The sequence below is a fragment of the Rhinoderma darwinii genome, assembly GCF_050947455.1.
Source record: "Rhinoderma darwinii isolate aRhiDar2 chromosome 11 unlocalized genomic scaffold, aRhiDar2.hap1 SUPER_11_unloc_4, whole genome shotgun sequence".
Taxonomy (NCBI): Eukaryota; Metazoa; Chordata; class Amphibia; order Anura; family Rhinodermatidae; genus Rhinoderma; species Rhinoderma darwinii.
The window spans coordinates 326,219-351,700 of NW_027461856.1; the positions used below are offsets into that span (position 1 = coordinate 326,219).

The 25,482-nt window shown below is 40.6% G+C and overlaps 1 protein-coding gene across 1 annotated transcript in view; it reads left to right on the plus strand.

The window, feature by feature from the left end:
- Window positions 1-25,482, plus strand: part of LOC142698051 (uncharacterized) — a 92,194-nt gene that overhangs the window by 58,159 nt on the left and 8,553 nt on the right. Inside the window, exon 4 of the mRNA XM_075847779.1 lies at window positions 10,458-10,587. Within this exon, the coding sequence (XP_075703894.1) occupies window positions 10,458-10,587 (130 nt within the window). The remainder of the gene's footprint in view (window positions 1-10,457; window positions 10,588-25,482) is intronic.

A 25,482-nucleotide genomic window follows, 5' to 3' on the forward strand; every position in this document is an offset into this window, starting at 1 on the left:
GATATATATTATACATAGGTATTAGGTCACCCCTGAACTGTCCACCCCCCCCCCATATGTAATAGTATTTATATCTCTGCACCTTCCAGTGATATATATTATACATAGTTATTAGGTCACCCCTGAACTGTCTCCCCCCCCCCCCATATGTAATAGTATTTAGATCTCTGCACTGTCCAGTGATATATATTATACATAGTTATTAGGTCACCCCTGAACTGTGCCCCCCCCCCCCCATATGTAATAGTATTTATATCTCTGCACTGTTCAGTGATATATATTATACATAGGTATTAGGTCACCCCTGAACTGTCTCCCCCCCCCATATGTAATAGTATTTATATCTCTGTACTGTCCTGTGATATATATTATACATAGTTATTAGGTCTCCCCTGAACTGTCACCCCCCCCCCCATATGTAATAGTATTTAGATCTCTGCACTGTCCAGTGATATATATTATACATAGGTATTTGGTCGCCCCTGAACACTGCCACCCTCCCATATGTAATAGTATTTATATCTCTGCACTGTCCTGATACATATTATACATAGTTATTAGGTCACCCCTGAACTGTCCACCCCCCCATATGTAATAGTATTTATATCTCTGCACTGTCCAGTGATATATATTATACATAGGTATTAGGTCACCCCTGAACTGTCGTCTCCCCCATATGTAATAGTATTTAGATCTCTGTACTGTCCAGTGATATATATTATACATAGGTATTAGGTCACCCCTGAACTGTCCACCCCCCCCCCCCATATGTAATAGTATTTAGATCTCTGCACTGTCCAGTGATATATATTATACATAGTTATTAGGTCACCCCTGAACTGTCACCCCCCCCATATGTAATAGTATTTATATCTCTGCACTGTCCAGTGATATATATTATACATAGGTATTAGGTCACCCCTGAACTGTCCACCCCCCCCATATGTAATAGTATTTATATCTCTGCACTGTCCAGTGATATACATTATACATAGTTATTAGGTCACCCCTGAACTGTCGCCCCCCCCCCCATATGTAATAGTATTTAGATCTCTGTACTGTCCAGTGATATATATTATACATAGGTATTAGGTCACCCCTGAACTGTCGCCCCCCCCATATGTAATAGTATTTATATCTCTGCACTGTCCAGTGATATATATTATACATAGTTATTAGGTCACCCCTGAACTGTCGCCCCCCCCATATGTAATAGTATTTAGATCTCTGTACTGTCCAGTGATATATATTATACATAGGTATTAGGTCACCCCTGAACTGTCCACCCCCCCCCATATGTAATAGTATTTAGATCTCTGCACTGTCCAGTGATATATATTATACATAGTTATTAGGTCACCCCTGAACTGTCGCCCCCCCCCCATATGTAATAGTATTTAGATCTCTGTACTGTCCAGTGATATATATATTATACATAGGTATTAGGTCACCCCTGAACTGTCGCCCCCCCCATATGTAATAGTATTTAGATCTCTGCACTGTCCAGTGATATATATTATACATAGTTATTAGGTCACCCCTGAACTGTCGACCCCCCCCCATATGTAATAGTATTTATATCTCTGCACTGTCCAGTGATATATATTATACATAGTTATTAGGTCACCCCTGAACTGTCGCCCCCCCATATGTAATAGTATTTAGATCTCTGCACTGTCCAGTGATATATATTATACATAGGTATTAGGTCACCCCTGAACTGTCACCCCCCCCATATGTAATAGTATTTATATCTCTGCACTGTCCAGTGATATATATTATACATAGGTATTAGGTCACCCCTGAACTGTCACCCCCCCATATGTAATAGTATTTAGATCTCTGCACTGTCCAGTGATATATATTATACATAGTTATTAGGTCACCCCTGAACTGTCACCCCCCCCATATGTAATAGTATTTAGATCTCTGCACTGCCCAGTGATATATATTATACATAGGTATTAGGTCACCCCTGAACTGTCGCCCCCCCCCCCATATGTAATAGTATTTAGATCTCTGCACTGTCCAGTGATATATATTATACATAGATATTAGGTCACCCCTGAACTGTCTCTCCCCCCCATATGTAATAGTATTTATATCTCTGCACTGCCCAGTGATATATATTATACATAGGTATTAGGTCACCCCTGAACTGTCCACCCCCCCCATATGTAATAGTATTTATATCTCTGCACTGTCCAGTGATATATATTATACATAGTTATTAGGTCACCCCTGAACTGTCACCCCCCCCCATATGTAATAGTATTTATATCTCTGCACTGTCCAGTGATATATATTATACATAGTTATTAGGTCACCCCTGAACTGTCCCCCCCCCATATGTAATAGTATTTAGATCTCTGTACTGTCCAGTGATATATATTATACATAGTTATTAGGTCACCCCTGAACTGTCCCCCCCCCCATATGTAATAGTATTTATATCTCTGCACTGTCCAGTGATATATATTATACATAGGTATTAGGTCACCCCTGAACTGTCGCCCCCCCCATATGTAATAGTATTTATATCTCTGCACTGTCCAGTGATATATATTATACATAGGTATTAGGTCACGCCCTGAACTGTCCACCCCCCCATATGTAATAGTATTTATATCTCTGCACTGTCCAGTGATATATATTATACATAGTTATTAGGTCACCCCTGAACTGTCACCCCCCCCCCCCCATATGTAATAGTATTTATATCTCTGCACTGTCCAGTGATATATATTATACATAGTTATTAGGTCACCCCTGAACTGTCCCCCCCCCATATGTAATAGTATTTATATCTCTGCACTGTCCAGTGATATATATTATACATAGGTATTAGGTCACCCCCTGAACTGTCCACCCCCCCCCCCATATGTAATAGTATTTAGATCTCTGCACTGTCCAGTGATATATATTATACATAGGTATTAGGTCACGCCCTGAACTGTCCACCCCCCCATATGTAATAGTATTTATATCTCTGCACTGTCCAGTGATATACATTATACATAGTTATTAGGTCACCCCTGAACTGTCGCCCCCCCCCATATGTAATAGTATTTAGATCTCTGTACTGTCCAGTGATATATATTATACATAGGTATTAGGTCACCCCTGAACTGTCGCCCCCCCATATGTAATAGTATTTATATCTCTGCACTGTCCAGTGATATATATTATACATAGTTATTAGGTCACCCCTGAACTGTCGCCCCCCCCCCCATATGTAATAGTATTTAGATCTCTGTACTGTCCAGTGATATATATTATACATAGGTATTAGGTCACCCCTGAACTGTCCACCCCCCCCCATATGTAATAGTATTTAGATCTCTGTACTGTCCAGTGATATATATTATACATAGGTATTAGGTCACCCCATAACTGTCGCCCACCCCCCCCATATGTAATAGTATTTAGATCTCTGCACTGTCCAGTGATATATATTATACATAGTTATTAGGTCACCCCTGAACTGTCGCCCCCCCCCCATATGTAATAGTATTTAGATCTCTGTACTGTCCAGTGATATATATATTATACATAGGTATTAGGTCACCCCTGAACTGTCGCCCCCCCCATATGTAATAGTATTTAGATCTCTGCACTGTCCAGTGATATATATTATACATAGTTATTAGGTCACCCCTGAACTGTCGCCCCCCCCCCCCAATATGTAATAGTATTTAGATCTCTGTACTGTCCAGTGATATATATTATACATAGTTATTAGGTCACCCCTGAACTGTCGACCCCCCCCCCATATGTAATAGTATTTATATCTCTGCACTGTCCAGTGATATATATTATACATAGTTATTAGGTCACCCCTGAACTGTCGCCCCCCCATATGTAATAGTATTTAGATCTCTGCACTGTCCAGTGATATATATTATACATAGGTATTAGGTCACCCCTGAACTGTCACCCCCCCCCCCATATGTAATAGTATTATATCTCTGCACTGTCCAGTGATATATATTATACATAGGTATTAGGTCACCCCTGAACTGTCACCCCCCCATATGTAATAGTATTTAGATCTCTGCACTGTCCAGTGATATATATTATACATAGTTATTAGGTCACCCCTGAACTGTCTCTCCCCCCCCATATGTAATAGTATTTATATCTCTGCACTGTCCAGTGATATATATTATACATAGGTATTAGGTCACCCCTGAACTGTCCACCCCCCCCATATGTAATAGTATTTATATCTCTGCACTGTCCAGTGATATACATTATACATAGTTATTAGGTCACCCCTGAACTGTCACCCCCCCCCCCATATGTAATAGTATTTAGATATCTGCACTGTCCAGTGATATATATTATACATAGGTATTAGGTCACCCCTGAACTGTCGCCCCCCCCATATGTAATAGTATTTAGATCTCTGCACTGCCCAGTGATATATATTATACATAGTTATTAGGTCACCCCTGAACTGTCACCCCCCCCCATATGTAATAGTATTTAGATCTCTGCACTGTCCAGTGATATATATTATACATAGTTATTAGGTCACTCCTGAACTGTCCACCCCCCCCATATGTAATAGTATTTAGATCTCAGCACTGTCCAGTGATATATATTATACATAGTTATTAGGTCACCCCTGAACTGTCCACCCCCCCATATGTAATAGTATTTAGATATCTGCACTGTCCAGTGATATATATTATACATAGGTATTAGGTCACCCCTGAACTGTCGCCCCCCCCATATGTAATAGTATTTAGATCTCTGCACTGCCCAGTGATATATATTATACATAGTTATTAGGTCACCCCTGAACTGTCACCCCCCCCCCATATGTAATAGTATTTAGATCTCTGCACTGTCCAGTGATATATATTATACATAGTTATTAGGTCACTCCTGAACTGTCCACCCCCCCCCATATGTAATAGTATTTAGATCTCAGCACTGTCCAGTGATATATATTATACATAGGTATTAGGTCACCCCTGAACTGTCGCCCCCCCATATGTAATAGTATTTATATCTCTGCACTGTCCACTGATACATATTATACATAGTTATTAGGTCACCCCTGAACTGTCTCCCCCCCCCATATGTAATAGTATTTATAACTCTGCAATTGTCCAGTGATATATATTATACATAGTTATTAGGTCACCCCTGAACTGTCCACCCCCCCCATATGTAATAGTATTTATATCTCTGCACTGTCCAGTGATATATATTATACATAGTTATTAGGTCACCCCTGAACTGTCCACCCCCCCCATATGTAATAGTATTTATATCTCTGCACTGTCCAGTGATATATATTATACATAGGTATTAGGTCACCCCTGAACTGTCACCCCCCAATATGTAATAGTATTTAGATCTCTGTACTGTCCAGTGATATATATTATACATAGTTATTAGGTCACCCCCTGAACTGTCTCCCCCATATGTAATAGTATTTAGATCTCTGTACTGTCCAGTGATATATATTATACATAGTTATTAGGTCACCCCCTGAACTGTTACCCCCATATGTAATAGTATTTAGATCTCTGTACTGTCCAGTGATATATATTATACATAGTTATTAGGTCACCCCTGAACTGTCCACCCCCCCCCCATATGTAATAGTATTTATATCTCTGCACTGTCCAGTGATATACATTATACATAGTTATTAGGTCACCCCTGAACTGTCTCCCCCCCCCCCATATGTAATAGTGTTTATATCTCTGCACTGTCCAGTGATATATATTATACATAGTTATTAGGTCACCCCTGAACTGTCGCCCCCCCATATGTAATAGTATTTAGATCTCTGTACTGTCCAGTGATATATATTATACATAGGTATTAGGTCACCCCTGAACTGTCGCCCCCCCATATGTAATAGTATTTATATCTCTGCACTGTCCAGTGATATATATTATACATAGTTATTAGGTCACCCCCTGAACTGTCTCCCCCATATGTAATAGTATTTAGATCTCTGTACTGTCCAGTGATATATATTATACATAGTTATTAGGTCACCCCCTGAACTGTTACCCCCATATGTAATAGTATTTAGATCTCTGTACTGTCCAGTGATATATATTATACATAGTTATTAGGTCACCCCTGAACTGTCCACCCCCCCCCCCCCATATGTAATAGTATTTATATCTCTGCACTGTCCAGTGATATACATTATACATAGTTATTAGGTCACCCCTGAACTGTCTCCCCCCCCCATATGTAATAGTGTTTATATCTCTGCACTGTCCAGTGATATATATTATACATAGTTATTAGGTCACCCCTGAACTGTCGCCCCCCCATATGTAATAGTATTTAGATCTCTGTACTGTCCAGTGATATATATTATACATAGGTATTAGGTCACCCCTGAACAGTCGCCCCCCCATATGTAATAGTATTTATATCTCTGCACTGTCCAGTGATATATATTATACATAGTTATTAAGTCACCCCTGAACTGTCGCCCCCCCCCCATATGTAATAGTATTTAGATCTCTGTACTGTCCAGTGATATATATATTATACATAGGTATTAGGTCACCCCTGAACTGTCGCCCCCCCCCCATATGTAATAGTATTTAGATCTCTGCACTGTCCAGTGATATATATTATACATAGTTATTAGGTCACCCCTGAACTGTCGCCCCCCGCATAAGTAATAGTATTTAGATGTCTGTACTGTCCTGTGATATATATTATACATAGGTATTAGGTCACCCCTGAACTGTCTCCCCCCCATATGTAATAGTATTTAGATCTCTGCACTGTCCAGTGATATATATTATACATAGGTATTAGGTCACCCCTGAACTGTCACCCCCCCCCATATGTAATAGTATTTATATCTCTGCACTGTCCAGTGATATATATTATACATAGGTATTAGGTCACCCCTGAACTGTCGCCCCCCCATATGTAATAATATTTAGATCTCTGCACTGTCCAGTGATATATATTATACATAGGTATTAGGTCACCCCTGAACTGTCACCCCCCCCCCATATGTAATAGTATTTATATCTCTGCACTGTCCAGTGATATATATTATACATAGGTATTAGGTCACCCCTGAACTGTCCCCCCCATATGTAATAGTATTTAGATCTCTGCACTGTCCAGTGATATATATTATACATAGTTATTAGGTCACCCCTGAACTGTCACCCCCCCCCCCCATATGTAATAGTATTTAGATCTCTGCACTGCCCAGTGATATATATTATACATAGGTATTAGGTCACCCCTGAACTGTCGCCCCCCCCCCAATATGTAATAGTATTTATATCTCTGTACTGTCCAGTGATATATATTATACATAGGTATTAGGTCACCCCTGAACTGTCGCCCCCCCCCATATGTAATAGTATTTAGATCTCTGCACTGACCAGTGATATATATTATACATAGTTATTAGGTCACCCCTGAACTGTCGCCCCCCCCCCCATATGTAATAGTATTTAGATCTCTGCACTGTCCAGTGATATATATTATACATAGTTATTAGGTCACCCCTGAACTGTCCACCCCCCCCATATGTAATAGTATTTATATCTCTGCACTGTCCAGTGATATATATTATACATAGTTATTAGGTCACCCCTGAACTGTCTCCCCCCCCCCATATGTAATAGTATTTAGATCTCTGCACTGTCCAGGGATATATATTATACATAGATATTAGGTCACCCCTGAACTGTCTCTCCCCCCCATATGTAATAGTATTTATATCTCTGCACTGTCCAGTGATATATATTATACATAGGTATTAGGTCACCCCTGAACTGTCCACCCCCCCCCCCCCATATGTAATAGTATTTATATCTCTGCACTGTCCAGTGATATATATTATACATAGTTATTAGGTCACCCCTGAACTGTCGCCCCCCCCCCATATGTAATAGTATTTAGATCTCTGCACTGTCCAGTGATATATATTATACATAGTTATTAGGTCACCCCTGAACTGTCGCCCCCCCCCATATGTAATAGTATTTATATCTCTGCACTGTCCAGTGATATATATTATACATAGTTATTAGGTCACCCCTGAACTGTCGCGCCCCCCCCCCCATATGTAATAGTATTTAGATCTCTGTACTGTCCAGTGATATATGTTATACATAGTTATTAGGTCACCCCTGAACTGTCACCCCCCCCCATATGTAATAGTATTTACATCTCTGCACTGTCCAGTGATATATATTATACATAGGTATTAGGTCACCCCTGAACTGTTGCCCCCCCCCCCCCATATGTAATAGTATTTAGATCTCTGCACTGTCCAGTGATATATATTATACATAGTTATTAGGTCACCCCTGAACTGTCGCCCCCCCCCCATATGTAATAGTATTTAGATCTCTGCACTGTCCAGTGATATATATTATACATAGGTATTAGGTCACCCCTGAACTGTCGCCCCCCCCATATGTAATAGTATTTAGATCTCTGCACTGTCCAGTGATATATATTATACATAGGTATTAGGTCACCCCTGAACTGTCCCCCCCATATGTAATAGTATTTAGATCTCTGCACTGTCCAGTGATATATATTATACATAGTTATTAGGTCACCCCTGAACTGTCACCCCCCCCATATGTAATAGTATTTAGATCTCTGCACTGTCCAGTGATATATATTATACATGGATATTAGGTCACCCCTGAACTGTCGCCCCCCCCCCCATATGTAATAGTATTTAGATCTCTGCACTGTCCAGTGATATATTATATATAGTTATTAGGTCACCCCTGAACTGTCCCCCCCCCCATATGTAATAGTATTTAGATCTCTGCACTGTCCAGTGATATATATTATACATAGTTATTAGGTCACCCCTGAACTGTCGCCCCCCCCCCCATATGTAATAGTATTTAGATCTCTGTACTGTCCAGTGATATATATTATACATAGGTATTAGGTCACCCCTGAACTGTTGCCCCCCCCCCCCATATGTAATAGTATTTAGATCTCTGCACTGTCCAGTGATATATATTATACATAGTTATTAGGTCACCCCTGAACTGTCGCCCCCCCCATATGTAATAGTATTTAGATCTCTGCACTGTCCAGTGATATATATTATACATAGGTATTAGGTCACCCCTGAACTGTCGCCCCCCCCCCATATGTAATAGTATTTAGATCTCTGCACTGTCCAGTGATATATATTATACATAGGTATTAGGTCACCCCTGAACTGTCCCCCCCATATGTAATAGTATTTAGATCTCTGCACTGTCCAGTGATATATATTATACATAGTTATTAGGTCACCCCTGAACTGTCACCCCCCCCATATGTAATAGTATTTAGATCTCTGCACTGTCCAGTGATATATATTATACATAGATATTAGGTCACCCCTGAACTGTCGCCCCCCCCCCCCCCATATGTAATAGTATTTAGATCTCTGCACTGTCCAGTGATATATTATATATAGTTATTAGGTCACCCCTGAACTGTCCCCCCCCCATATGTAATAGTATTTAGATCTCTGCACTGTCCAGTGATATATATTATACATAGTTATTAGGTCACCCCTGAACTGTCGCCCCCCCCCCATATGTAATAGTATTTAGATCTCTGTACTGTCCAGTGATATATATTATACATAGGTATTAGGTCACCCCTGAACTGTCGCCCCCCCATATGTAATAGTATTTATATCTCTGCACTGTCCAGTGATATATATTATACATAGGTATTAGGTCACCCCTGAACTGTCCACCCCCCCCCCATATGTAATAGTATTTATATCTCTGCACTGCCCAGTGATATATATTATACATAGGTATTAGGTCACCCCTGAACTGTCCACCCCCCCCCATGTGTGACAGTATTTCTGTGTACTGCAGTCCACCCATTCTATTTATTTGTTACCCATTTCTGATCCCGCTCCAGATTCTGCTGAATCACTGAGGCCCCATGCACCCAACCGAATTTTTTCCCTCCCGTAAATACTGGCGTATATACGGGTCCTTTATCACACGTTTTTAACCCGTATTTACGGACCCCTTTTCTCTGCTTCTCTTTATTCAAAAATTCAAATCAGGCTTGAGCCTGCAGACAGGGGAATCCCCTGACATCGCCTAGCAACGCTCCCGGAATTACGGGTGCTTACAAGTAGCCACCCGTAATTACGGGAGCCCCATAGACTTCTATGGGCCTGCCCGTGCCGTAATTACGGCCTAAAATAGGACATGTTCTGTATTTTTCAACGGCCCGGGCACCTTCCCGTAAGCAAACAGGGAGGTACCCGTGGCCAATAGAAGTCTATGGGCCCGCAATTACGGCCGTTTTTACGTTCGTGTGCATGGGGCCTCAGGGGATATTTATTTTGGATTTCAAATTTGTATGAAATGGCCTGTAGTAATAATAATAATAATAATAATCATGGACCGGTGATCGGAACGCTTATATGGTTTCTCCTTCTTTCTCAGTACCTCCTCCTCCTCCTACTACTGAGGCACCAAAATACTTCTGGAATAAGATCATTGTGATTGCTGCCTCTATTGCCAACATCTTCCTCCTTGGAACTTTTTATGGTGTCGTCTGTTACGTCAGATATAAGTGAGTATTGTAAATAATGATGTTGTGTCCGGCCTCAGTGAAATGTGATGAACCGATCTCACCCCGAAAGTCCTAAGCCGCCCATACCCCTGAGATAGCTGTCAGCCGAACGCTCGTGCCTATCTCCCGTGGGAATAAAGGATCGGGCATGATGAAATCAAAGACGTCAATCCTTGTTATGGGGTCACCTGTGGCGGCTCTAATGTGGGCGACTATTACTGGGGTTGTTACAGCATCACAGGAACTTCTTGGTGCAAAAAAATAAAATGCTGTTTAGGCAGTTCCATCCATATAATGGTGCAGTATTGCAGCAGAACATAATGGGGGCACATTACACATCTATGTACAGAATATAATGGGGAGACATTACACCTCTATATACAGAATATAATGGGGGCACATTACACCTCTATATACAGAATATAATGGGGGCACATTACACCTCTATGTACAGAATATAATGGGGACACATTACACCTCTATATACAGAATATAATGGGGGCACATTACACCTCTATGTACAGAATATAATGGAGACACATTACACCTCTATGTACAGAATATAATGGGGAGACATTACACCTCTATGTACAGAATATAATGGGGAGACATTACACCTCTATGTACAGAATATAATGGGGACACATTACACCTCTATGTACAGAATATAATGGGGAGACATTACACCTCTATGTACAGAATATAATGGGGACATATTACACCTCTATGTACAGAATATAATGGGGACACATTACACCTCTATGTACAGAATATAATGGGGACACATTACACCTCTATGTACAGAATATAATGGGGGCACATTACACCTCCATGTACAGAATATAATGGGGAGACATTACACCGCTATGTACAGATATAATGGGGACACATTACAGCTCCATGTACAGAATATAATGGGGAGACATTACACCTCTATGTACAGAATATAATGGGGACACATTACACCTCTATGTACAGAATACAATGGGGAGACATTACACCTCTATGTATAGAATATAATGGGGACACTTTACACCTCTATGTACAGAATATAATGGGCACAAATTACACCTCTATGTACAGAATATAATGGGGGCACATTACACCTCTATGTACAGAATATAATGGGGGCACATTACACCTCTATGTACAGAATATAATGGGGACACATTACAAATCTATATACAGAATATAATGGGGGCACATTACACCTCTATGTACAGAATATAATGGGGGCACATTACACCTCTATGTACAGAATATAATGGGGGCACATTACACCTCTATGTACAGAATATAATGGGGAGACATTACACCTCTATGTACATAATATAATGGGGACACATTACACCTCTATGTACAGAATATAATGGGGACACATTACACCTCTATGTACAGAATATAATGGGGAGACATTACACCTCTATGTACAGAATATAATGGGGAGACATTACACCTCTATATACAGAATATAATGGGGACACATTACACCTCTATGTACAGAATATAATGGGGACACATTACACCTCTATGTACAGAATATGATGGGGAGACATTACACCTCTATGTACAGAATATAATGGGACACATTACACTTCTATATACAGAATATAATGTGACACATTACACCTCTATGTACAGAATATAATGGGGGCACATTACATCTCTATGTACAGAATATAATGGGGACACATTACACCTCTATGTACAGAATATAATGGGGACACATTACACCTCTATGTACAGAATATAATGGGGACACATTACCCCTCTATGTACAGAATATAATGGGGACACATTACACCTCTATGTACAGAATATGACGGGGAGACATTACACCTCTATGTACAGAATATAATGGGACACATTACACCTCTATATACAGAATATAATGGGGACACATTACACCTCTATATACAGGATATAATGGGGAGACATTACACCTCTATGTACAGAATATAATGGGGACACATTACACCTCTATGTACAGAATATAATGGGGGCACATTACACTTCTATATACAGAATATAATGGGGAGACATTACACCTCTATGTACAGAATATAATGGGGGCACATTACACCTCTATATACAGAATATAATGGGGACACATTACACATCTATGTACAGAATATAATGGGGACACATTACACCTCTATGTACAGAATATAATGGGGAGACATTACACCTCTATGTATAGAATATAATGGGGAGACATTACACCTCTATGTACAGAATATAATGGGGAGACATTACACCTCTATGTACAGAATATAATGGGGAGACATTACACCTCTATGTACAGAATATAATGGGGAGACATTACACCTCTATGTACAGAATATAATGGGGAGACATTACACCTCTATGTATAGAATATAATGGGCACACTTTACACCTCTATGTACAGAATATAATGGGGACAAATTACACCTCTATGTACAGAATATAATGGGGAGACATTACACCTCTATGTACAGAATATAATGGGGACACATTACCCCTCTATGTACAGAATATAATGGGGACACATTACACCTCTATGTACAGAATATGATGGGGAGACATTACACCTCTATGTACAGAATATAATGGGACACATTACACTTCTATATACAGAATATAATGGGGACACATTACACCTCTACGTACAGAATATAATGGGGAGACATTACACCTCTATGTACAGAATATAATGGGGAGACATTACACCTCTATGTACAGAATATAATGGGGAGACATTACACCTCTATGTACAGAATATAATGGGGACACATTACACCTCTATGTACAGAATATAATGGGGGGACATTACACCTCTATGTACAGAATATAATGGGGACACATTACACCGCTATGTACAGAATATAATGGGGACACATTACACCTCTATGTACAGAATATAATGGGACACATTACACCTCTATATACAGAATATAATGGGGGCACATTACACCTCTATGTATAGAATATAATGGGGAGACATTACACCTCTATGTACAGAATATAATGGGGATACATTACACCTCTATATACAGAATATAATGGGGACACATTACACCTCTATATACAGAATATAATGGGGACACATTACACCTCTATGTACAGAATATAATGGGGATACATTACACCTCTATATACAAAATGTAATGGGGAGACATTACACCTCTATATACAGAATATAATGGGGAGACATTACACCTCTATGTACAGAATATAATGGGGACACATTACACCTCTATGTACAGAATATAATGGGGACACATTACACCTCTATGTACAGAATATAATGGGGACACATTACACCTCTATGTATAGAATATAATGGGGAGACATTACACCTCTATGTATAGAATATACTGGGGACACATTACACCTCTATGTACAGAATATAATGGGGGCACATTACACCTCTATGTATAGAATATAATGGGGAGACATTACACCTCTATGTATAGAATATACTGGGGACACATTACACCTCTATGTACAGAATATAATGGAGACACATTACACCTCTATGTACAGAATATAATGGGGGCACATTACACCTCTATGTACAGAATATAATGGGGACACATTACACCTCTATGTACAGAATATAATGGGGGCACATTACACCTCTATGTACAGAATATAATGGGGACACGTTAGACCTCTATGTACAGAATATAATGGGGACACATTACACCTCTATGTACAGAATATAATGGGGACACATTACACCTCTATGTACAGAATATAATGGGGACACATTACACCTCTATGTACAGAATATAATGGGCACACATTACACCTCTATGTACAGAATATAATGGGGAGACATTACACCTCTATGTACAGAATATAATGGGGGCACATTACACCTCTATGTACAGAATATAATGGGGAGACATTACACCTCTATGTACAGAATATAATGGAGACACATTACACCTCTATGTGCAGAATATAATGGGGACACATTACACCTCTATATACAGAATATAATGGGGAGACACTACACCTCTATGTACAGAATATAATGGGGGCACATTACACCTCTATATACAGAATATAATGGGGACACATTACACCTCTATGTACAGAATATAATGGGGAGACATTACACCTCTATGTACAGAATATAATGGGGACACATTACACCTCTATGTACAGAATATAATGGAGACACATTACACCTCTATATACAGAATATAATGGGGACACATTACACCTCTATATACAGAATATAATGGGGACACATTACACCTCTATGTACAGAATATAATGGGGACACATTACACCTCTATATACAGAATATAATGGGGACACATTACACCTCTATATACAGAATATAATGGGGACACATTACACATCTATGTAAAGAATATAATGGGGACACATTACACCTCTATGTACAGAATATAATGGGGACACATTACACCTCTATATACAGAATATAATGGTGGACACATTACACCTCTATGTATAGAATATAATGGGTACACATTACACCTCTATGTACAGAATATAATGGGCACACATTACACCTCTATATACAGAATATAATGGGGACACATTACACCTCTATGTACAGAATATAATGGGGACACATTACACCTCTATGTACAGAATATAATGGGGGCACATTACACCTCTATGTACAGAATATAATGGGGGCACATTACACCTCTATATACAGAATATAATGGGGGCACATTACACCTCTATGTACAGAATATAATGGGGACACATTACACCGCTATGTACAGAATATAATGGGGGCACATTACACCTCTATGTACAGAATATAATGGGGACACATTAGACCTCTATGTACAGAATATAATGGGGACACATTACACCTCTATGTACAGAATATGATGGTGACACATTACACCTCTATGTACAGAATATAATGGGGACACATTACACCTCTATATACAGAATATAATAGGGACACATTACACATCTATGTACAGAATATAATGGGGACACATTACACCTCTATGTACAGAATATAATGGGGAGACATTACACCTCAATGTACAGAATATAATGGGGGTACATTACACCTCTATGTACAGAATATAATGGGGACACATTACACCTCTATGTACAGAATATAATGGGGAGACATTACACCTCTATGTACAGAATATAATGGTGGACACATTACACCTCTATGTACAGAATATAATGGGGGCACATTACACCTCTATGTACAGAATATAATGGGGGCACATTACACCTCTATGTACAGAATATAATGGGGACACATTACACATCTATGTACAGAATATAATGGGGACACATTACACCTCTATATACAGAATATAATGGGACACATTACACCTCTATGTACAGAATATAATGGGGACACATTACATCTCTATGTACAGAATATAATGGGGATACATTACACCTCTATGTACAGAATATAATGGGGACACATTACACCTCTATATCCAGAATATAATGGGGACACATTACACCTCTATGTACAGAATATAATGGGGACACATTACACCGCTATGTACAGAATATAATGGGGGCACATTACACCTCTATGTACAGAATATAATGGGGACACATTACACCGCTATGTACAGAATATAATGGGGGCACATTACACCTCTATATACAGAATATAATGGGGAGACATTACACCTCTATGTACAGAATATAATTGGGACACATTACACCTCTATGTACAGAATATAATGGGGGCACATTACACCTCTATGTGCAGAATATAATGGGGACACATTACACCTCTATGTACAGAATATAATGGGGACACATTACACCTCTATGTACAGAATATAATGGGGGCACATTACACCTCTATGTACAGAATTTAATGGGGACACATTACACCTCTATGTACAGAATATAATGGGGGCACATTACACCTCTATGTACAGAATATAATGGGGGTACATTACACCTCTATGTACAGGATATAATGGGGACACGTTATACCTCTATGTACAGAATATAATGGGGACACATTACACCTCTATGTACAGAATATAATGGGGACACATTACACCTCTATGTACGAATATAATGGGGACACATTACACCTCTATGTACAGAATATAATGGGGACACATTACACCTCTATGTACAGAATATAATGGGGAGACATTACACCTCTATATACAGAATATAATGGGGGCACATTACACCTCTATGTACAGAATATAATGGGGACACATTACACCTCTATATACAGAATATAATGGGGACACATTACACCTCTATATACAGAATATAATGGGGAGACATTACACCTCTATGTACAGAATATAATGGGGACACATTACACCTCTATGTACAGAATATAATGGGGGCACATTACACCTCTATGTACAGAATATAATGGGGGCACATTACACCTCTATATACAGAATATAATGGGGACACATTACACCTCTATATACAGAATATAATGGGGAGACATTACACCTCTATGTACAGAATATAATGGGGGCACATTACACCTCTATATACAGAATATAATGGGGAGACATTACACTGCTATGTACAGAATATAATGGGGACACATTACACCTCTATGTACAGAATATAATGGGGACACATTACACCTCTATGTACAGAATATAATGGGGGTACATTACACCTCTATGTACAGGATATAATGGGGACACATTACACCTCTATGTACATAATATAATGGGGACACATTACACCTCTATGTACAGAATATAATGGGGACACATTACACCTCTATGTACAGAATATAATGGGGGTACATTACACCTCTATGTACAGGATATAATGGGGACACATTACACCTCTATGTACATAATATAATGGGGACACATTACACCTCTATGTACAGAATATAATGGGGACACATTACACCTCTATGTACAGAATATAATGGGGACACGTTAGACCTCTATGTACAGAATATAATGGGGACACATTACACCTCTATGTACAGAATATAATGGGGACACATTACACCTCTATGTACAGAATATAATGGGGACACATTACACCTCTATGTACAGAATATAATGGGGACACATTACACCTCTATGTACAGAATATAATGGGGAGACATTACACCTCTATATACAGAATATAATGGGGGCACATTACACCTCTATGTACAGAATATAATGGGGGCACATTACACCTCTATGTACAGAATATAATGGGGGCACATTACACCTCTATGTACAGAATATAATTGGGACACATTACACCTCTATGTACAGAATATAATGGGGACACATTACACCTCTATGTACAGAATATAATGGGGACACATTACACCTCTATGTACAGAATATAATGGGGAGACATTACACCTCTATGTACAGAATATAATGGGGACACATTACACCTCTATGTACAGGATATAATGGGGGCACATTACACCTCTATGTACAGAATATAATGGAGACACATGACACCTCTATGTACAGAATATAATGGGGAGACATTACACCTCTATGTACAGAATATAATGGGGACACATTACACCTCTATGTACAGAATACAATGGGGGCACATTGCACCTCTATGTATAGAATATAATGGGGATACATTACACCTCTATGTACAGAATATAATGGGGGCACATTAAACCTCTATGTACAGAATATAATGGGGGCACATTAAACCTCTATGTACAGAATATAATGGGGACACATTACACCTCTATGTGCAGAATATAATGGGGACACATTACACCTCTATGTACAGAATATTATGGGGACACATTACACCTCTATGTACAGAATATAATAGGGACACATTACACCTCTATGTACAGAATATAATGGGGAGACATTACACCTCTATGTACAGAATATAATGGGGAGACATTACACCTCTATGTACAGGATATAATGGGGACATATTACACCTCTATGTACAGAATATAATGGGGACACATTACACCTCTATATACAGAATATAATGGGGACACATTACACCTCTATATACAGAATATAATGGGGAGACATTACACCTCTATGTACAGAATATAATGGGGGCACATTACACCTCTATGTATAGAATATAAAGGGGGCACATTACACCTCTATGTACAGAATATAATGGGGACACATTACACCTCTATGTACAGAATATAATGGGGACACATTACACCGCTATGTACAGAATATAATGGGGACATATTACACCTCTATGTACAGAATATAATGGGGACACATTACACCTCTATGTACAGAATATAATGGGGAGACATTACACCTCTATGTACAGAATATAATGGGGGCACATTACACCTCTATATATAGAATATAATGGGGACACATTACACCTCTATGTACAGAATATAATGGGGGCACATTACACCGCTATGTACAGAATATAATAGGGACACATTACACTGCTATGTACAGAATATAATGGGGGCACGTTACACCTCTATGTACAGAATATAATGGGGGCACATTACACCGCTATGTACAGAATATAATAGGGACACATTACACCGCTATGTACAGAATATAATGGGGAGACATTACACCTCTATTTACAGAATATAATGGGGACACATTACACCTCTATGTACAGAATATAATGGGGAGACATTACACATCTATGTGCAGAATATAATGGGGGCACATTACACCTCTATGTACAGAATATAATGGGGACACATTACTCCTCTATGTACAGAATATAATGGGGGCACATTACACCTCTATGTATAGAATATAATGGGGACACATTACACCTCTATATACAGAATAAAATGGGGACACATTACACCTCTATGTACAGAATATAATGGGGACACATTACACCTCTATGTACAGAATATAATGGGGAGACATTACACCTCTATGTACAGAATATAATGGGGGCACATTACACCTCTATGTACAGAATATAATGGGGACACATTACACCTCTATATACAGAATATAATGGGGACACATTACACCTCTATGTACAGAGTATAATGGGGACACATTACACCTCTATGTACAGAATATAATGAGGACACATTACACCTCTATGTACAGAATATAATGGGGACACATTACACCTCTATGTACAGAATATTATGGGGACACATTACACCTCTATGTGCAGAAGATAATGGGGACACATTACACCTCTATATACAGAATATAATGGGGACACATTACACCTCTATGTACAGAATATAATGGGGACACATTACATCTCTATGTACAGAATATAATGGGGACACATTACACCTCTATGTACAGAATATAATGGGGAGACATTACACCTCTATATACAGAATATAATGAGGACACATTACACCTCTATGTACAGAATATAATGGGGACACATTACACCTCTATGTACAGAATATAATGGGGACACATTACACCTCTATGTATAGAATATAATGGGGACACATTACACCTCTATGTACAGAATATAATGGGGACACATTACACCTCTATGTACAGAATATAATGGGGACACATTACACCTCTATATACAGAATATAATGGGGAGACATTACACATCTATGTACAGAATATAATGGGGACACATTACACCTCTATGTACAGAATATAATGGGGGCACATTACACCTCTATATACAGAATATAATGGGGGCACATTACACCTCTATGTACAGAATATAATGGGGACACGTTACACCTCTATGTACAGAATATAATGGGGGCACATTACACCTCTATGTACAGAATATAATGGGGACACATTACACCTCTATATACAGAATATAAAGGGGGCACATTACACCTCTATATACAGAATATAATGGGGACACATTACACCTCTATGTACAGAATATAATGGGACACATTACACCTCTATGTACAGAATATAATGAGGACACATTACACCTCTATGTACAGAATATAATGGGGAGACATTACACCTCTATATACAGAATATAATGGGGACACATTACACCTCTATGTACAGAATATAATGGGGAGACATTACACCTCTATGTACAGAATATAATGGGGACACATTACACCTCTATGTACAGAATATAATGGGGAGACATTACACCTCTATGTACAGAATATAATGGGGACACATTACACCTCTATGTGCAGAAGATAATGGGGACACATTACACCTCTAAGAACAGAATATAATGGGGCACATTACACCTCTATGTACAGAATATAATGGGGACACATTACACCTCTATGTATAGAATATAATGGGGACACATTACACCTCTATGTACAGAATATAATGGGGACACATTACACCTCTATGTACAGAATATAATGGGGACACATTACACCTCTATATACAGAATATAATGGGGAGACATTACACATCTATGTACAGAATATAATGGGGACACATTACACCTCTATGTACAGAATATAATGGGGGCACATTACACCTCTATATACAGAATATAATGGGGGCACATTACACCTCTATGTACAGAATATAATGGGGACACGTTACACCTCTATGTACAGAATATAATGGGGAGACATTACACCTCTATGTACAGAATATAATGGGGACACATTACACCTCTATGTGCAGAAGATAATGGGGACACATTACACCTCTAAGAACAGAATATAATGGGGCACATTACACCTCTATGTACAGAATATAATGGGGACACATTACACCTCTATGTATAGAATATAATGGGGACACATTACACCTCTATGTACAGAATATAATGGGGACACATTACACCTCTATGTACAGAATATAATGGGGACACATTACACCTCTATATACAGAATATAATGGGGAGACATTACACATCTATGTACAGAATATAATGGGGACACATTACACCTCTATGTACAGAATATAATGGGGGCACATTACACCTCTATATACAGAATATAATGGGGGCACATTACACCTCTATGTACAGAATATAATGGGGACACGTTACACCTCTATGTACAGAATATAATGGGGGCACATTACACCTCTATGTACAGAATATAATGGGGACACATTACACCTCTATGTACAGAATATAATGAGGACACATTACACCTCTATGTACAGAATATAATGGGGAGACATTACACCTCTATATACAGAATATAATGGGGACACATTACACCTCTATGTACAGAATATAATGGGGAGACATTACACCTCTATGTACAGAATATAATGGGGACACATTACACCTCTATGTGCAGAATATAATGGGGGCACATTACACCTCTATGTACAGAATATAATGGGGACACATTACACCTCTATATACAGAATATAATGGGGACACATTACACCTCTATATACAGAATATAATGGCGAGACATTACACCTCTATGTACAGAATATAATGGGGACACATTACACCTCTATGTGCAGAAGATAATGGGGACACATTACACCTCTAAGAACAGAATATAATGGGGCACATTACACCTCTATGTATAGAATATAATGGGGAGACATTACACCTCTATGTACAGAATATAATGGGGACACATTACACCTCTATGTACAGAATATAATTGGGAGACATTACACCTCTATATACAGAATATAATGGGGGCACGTTACACCTCTATGTACAGAATATAATGGGGACACATTACACCTCTATGTACAGAATATAATGGGGACACATTACACCTCTATGTACAGAATATAATGGGGACACATTACACCTCTATGTACAGAATATAATGGGGACACATTACACCTCTATGTACAGAATATAATGGGGACACATTACACCTCTATGTACAGAATATAATGGGGACACATTACACCTCTATGTACAGAATATAATGGGGACACATTACACCTCTATGTACAGAATATAATGGGGACACATTACACCTCTATGTACAGAATATAATGGGGACACATTACACCTCTATGTACAGAATATAATGGGGAGATATTACACCTCTATGTACAGAATATAATGGGGACACATTACACCTCTATGAACAGAATATAATGGGGACACATTACACCTCTATGTATAGAATATAATGGGGAGACATTACACCACTATGTACAGAATATAATGGGGACACATTACACCTCTATGTATAGAATATACTGGGGGCACATTACACCTCTATATATAGAATATAATGGGGGTACATTACACCTCTATGTACAGAATATAATGGAGACACATGGCACCTCTATGTAGAATATAATGGGGACACATTACACCTCTATGTACAGAATATAATGGGGACACATTACACTTCTATATACAGAATATAATGGGACACATTACACCTCTATGTACAGAATAAAATGGGGACACATTACACCGCTATGTACAGAATATAATGGGGGCACATTACACCTCTATGTACAGAATATAATGAGGCCACATTACACCTCTATGTACAGAATATAATGGGGGCACATGTGGCGAAACCGGGTCAGTGGGGGTCGGTTTACGCCAAGAGAATGTGGGTGATAGATTCAGGCGACACAGATTAACAGGGGACAAGCCACAGCGGCACGTTTATTAACAGGGACAGACACACACAGAAACAATGCATAGCTGCTTCTCCCCTCTGGGCTGGATGGGACAGGCTACCTCACTATGGGGTCTCTACACTGTACCTTTCATCCTTTGGGGTGTCTCCAGATCCTCCTTATTTAGATGGGACTCCAGCACTTGTCCTCTATTACTGTCCCTAGGTCAGGTACCATCTCTGAGGTAGACAGCCCCTGCCTGCAGCTCACACTGCTATCTCATCCTCTCCTGGGCTGCAACTAACTGAGAACTCATGCAGCACCACTATATCCCTCACTCACCCACTCCACCCTCAGGAAACAGGCCCCCTCCTTTTTCTTATTTACATTAGACATGTTCCCGCTCTCAGCCTGTGACTCATTCTCCTTCAGTGTAAGATTAACCCTAGAGGGGGAGGACAGTGAAGCAGCACTGAATACAATACAATACAAATCAACTGGTTATCAAACATAACGTAATGCAGTTTGAGGGGACATATCCCCATCTAGCACCGGGCGCCATCTAAGCTATGGCACCCGGATGGCGGGAGTGCGACGGTTTGCGGCAGGCTTAACCTGTATTTGGGTACAATTCCTTTAACCGTCACCCGTTCCGCCACAGACCTCCCCCAGCTTAGATCCAGAATCAGTCCTGCTGACCCTCTGTCGGGTCAGTGATGAGATCTGGGCCCGGTGCTGTCAGTCTCCGCCCATCAGTGTCCTGCTGCCGAGAGAGTCCATCAGCATTCCCGTGGTCCCGGACCTTTTTATGAGAGATGGTAAAGTTATAGGATTGTAAGGCCAGGCTCCACCGTAGTAAACGCCCATTGTCCCCGGCGGCTCGGTTCAACCAACTGAGAGGACTGTGGTCTGTGACTAATGTGAACTCCCTCCCATAAACGTAGGGCTGGAGCTTCTTTAGAGCCCACACGACAGTCAGGCACTCCTTCTCAATGGTTGCGTATGCCCTCTCTCAGTCCAGCAACTTCCGGGAGAGGTACGCGACCGGGTGTTCGTGGCCCGCCTGGTCCACTTGGCTCAGTACAGCTCCCAGCCCGACTTCTGAGGCATCGGTTTGGACTATGAACCGCCGGTGGAAGTCAGGGGCAGCCAGGACAGGGGAGGTGGAGAGGGCAGTCTTAAGGCTCCCGAAGGCCGCATCACAGTCAGGGGACCAGGGCATCAGTCGACTGAACCTTTTGGACGTCAAGTCGGTCAAGGGCTTGGCCAGGGTACTATACTGTGGGATGAATTTTCGGTATTACCCTGTGACTCCCAGAAAGGCCATAACCTGCTTCTGGTTGGCCGGCCGGGGCCAATGGAGAATGGCCTCCACCTTGGCCGGCTCGGGGCGGATCTGTCCGCTGCCCACTCGGTGCCCCAGGTAGGCAACTTTTGCCATCCCCATCTGGCACTTGTCGGGGCGGATGGTGAGGCCGGCGTACCGGATGCGCTCCAGGATCTGCGCCACGTGCCCCAAGTGTTCCTCCCAAGTCTCGCAAAAGATAGTGATATCGTCCAGGTAGGCCTGGGCAAACTCCTGACACCCCACGAGGATCCGGTCGACCAGCCTCTGGAAGGTCGCGGGGGCGTTCTTCCTCCCGAACGGCATGCACGTAAATTCAAACAGGCCGAACGGGGTGATGAACGCCGAGCGCTCTTGGGCTTCCTTGGTCAGAGGAATCTGCCAGTAGCCCTTGCTGAGATCCAGAGTGGACACGAAGTGTGCCCCTCCCAGCCTATCGAGCAGCTCATCAATCCGGGGCATCGGATTGGCATCCGTAACGGTTACCTCGTTCAGCCGCCGGTAGTCTACACAGAACCTCGTGGTTTTGTCCTTCTTGGGGACCAACACAACGCCGGCGGCCCAAGGACTGTGAGATGGTACAATGACCCCCATCTCCAGCATTTCTTCTACTTCTTTTCTCATCGCGGTCAGCACTGAGGGAGCCACTCGGAACGCGGGCTGCCTCAAGGGTCGGGCTCCTCCAGTGTCGACCTCGTGAGCGACTAGGGAGGTACGTCCGGGGGACGCGGTGAACAGGGCATCCTGGGCTGCTAACACCTCCCTCATCTCCCTACTCTGCAAGCACGATAGCTGGACTTCAAGCTGCACATCTGCCAGCCCTGTCTGGCGTCGGGCCTCTGCCAGTAGGTCAGGGATGCGGTGCACGTCAGGGTTGTCCATGGGCGGGCAGCATATCACGACCGCTCCTACCTCCCTTACCACATAGGCCTTGAGCCGGTTTATGTGGTAGTTCCGTACCCGCTTTTCTGCTTTGTCGTGGGCTACTAGGTAGTTCGTCGTCCCCTGTCGCCCCACTACAGTGTACGGTCCAGCCCAATTGGCCTGCAACTTGTTGCCTCGTACTGGTGCGAGGACCAGTACCTTCTCCCCCACCCCCAGCTCTCGGGGTCGGGCGCTACGATTGTACTCGTCCCG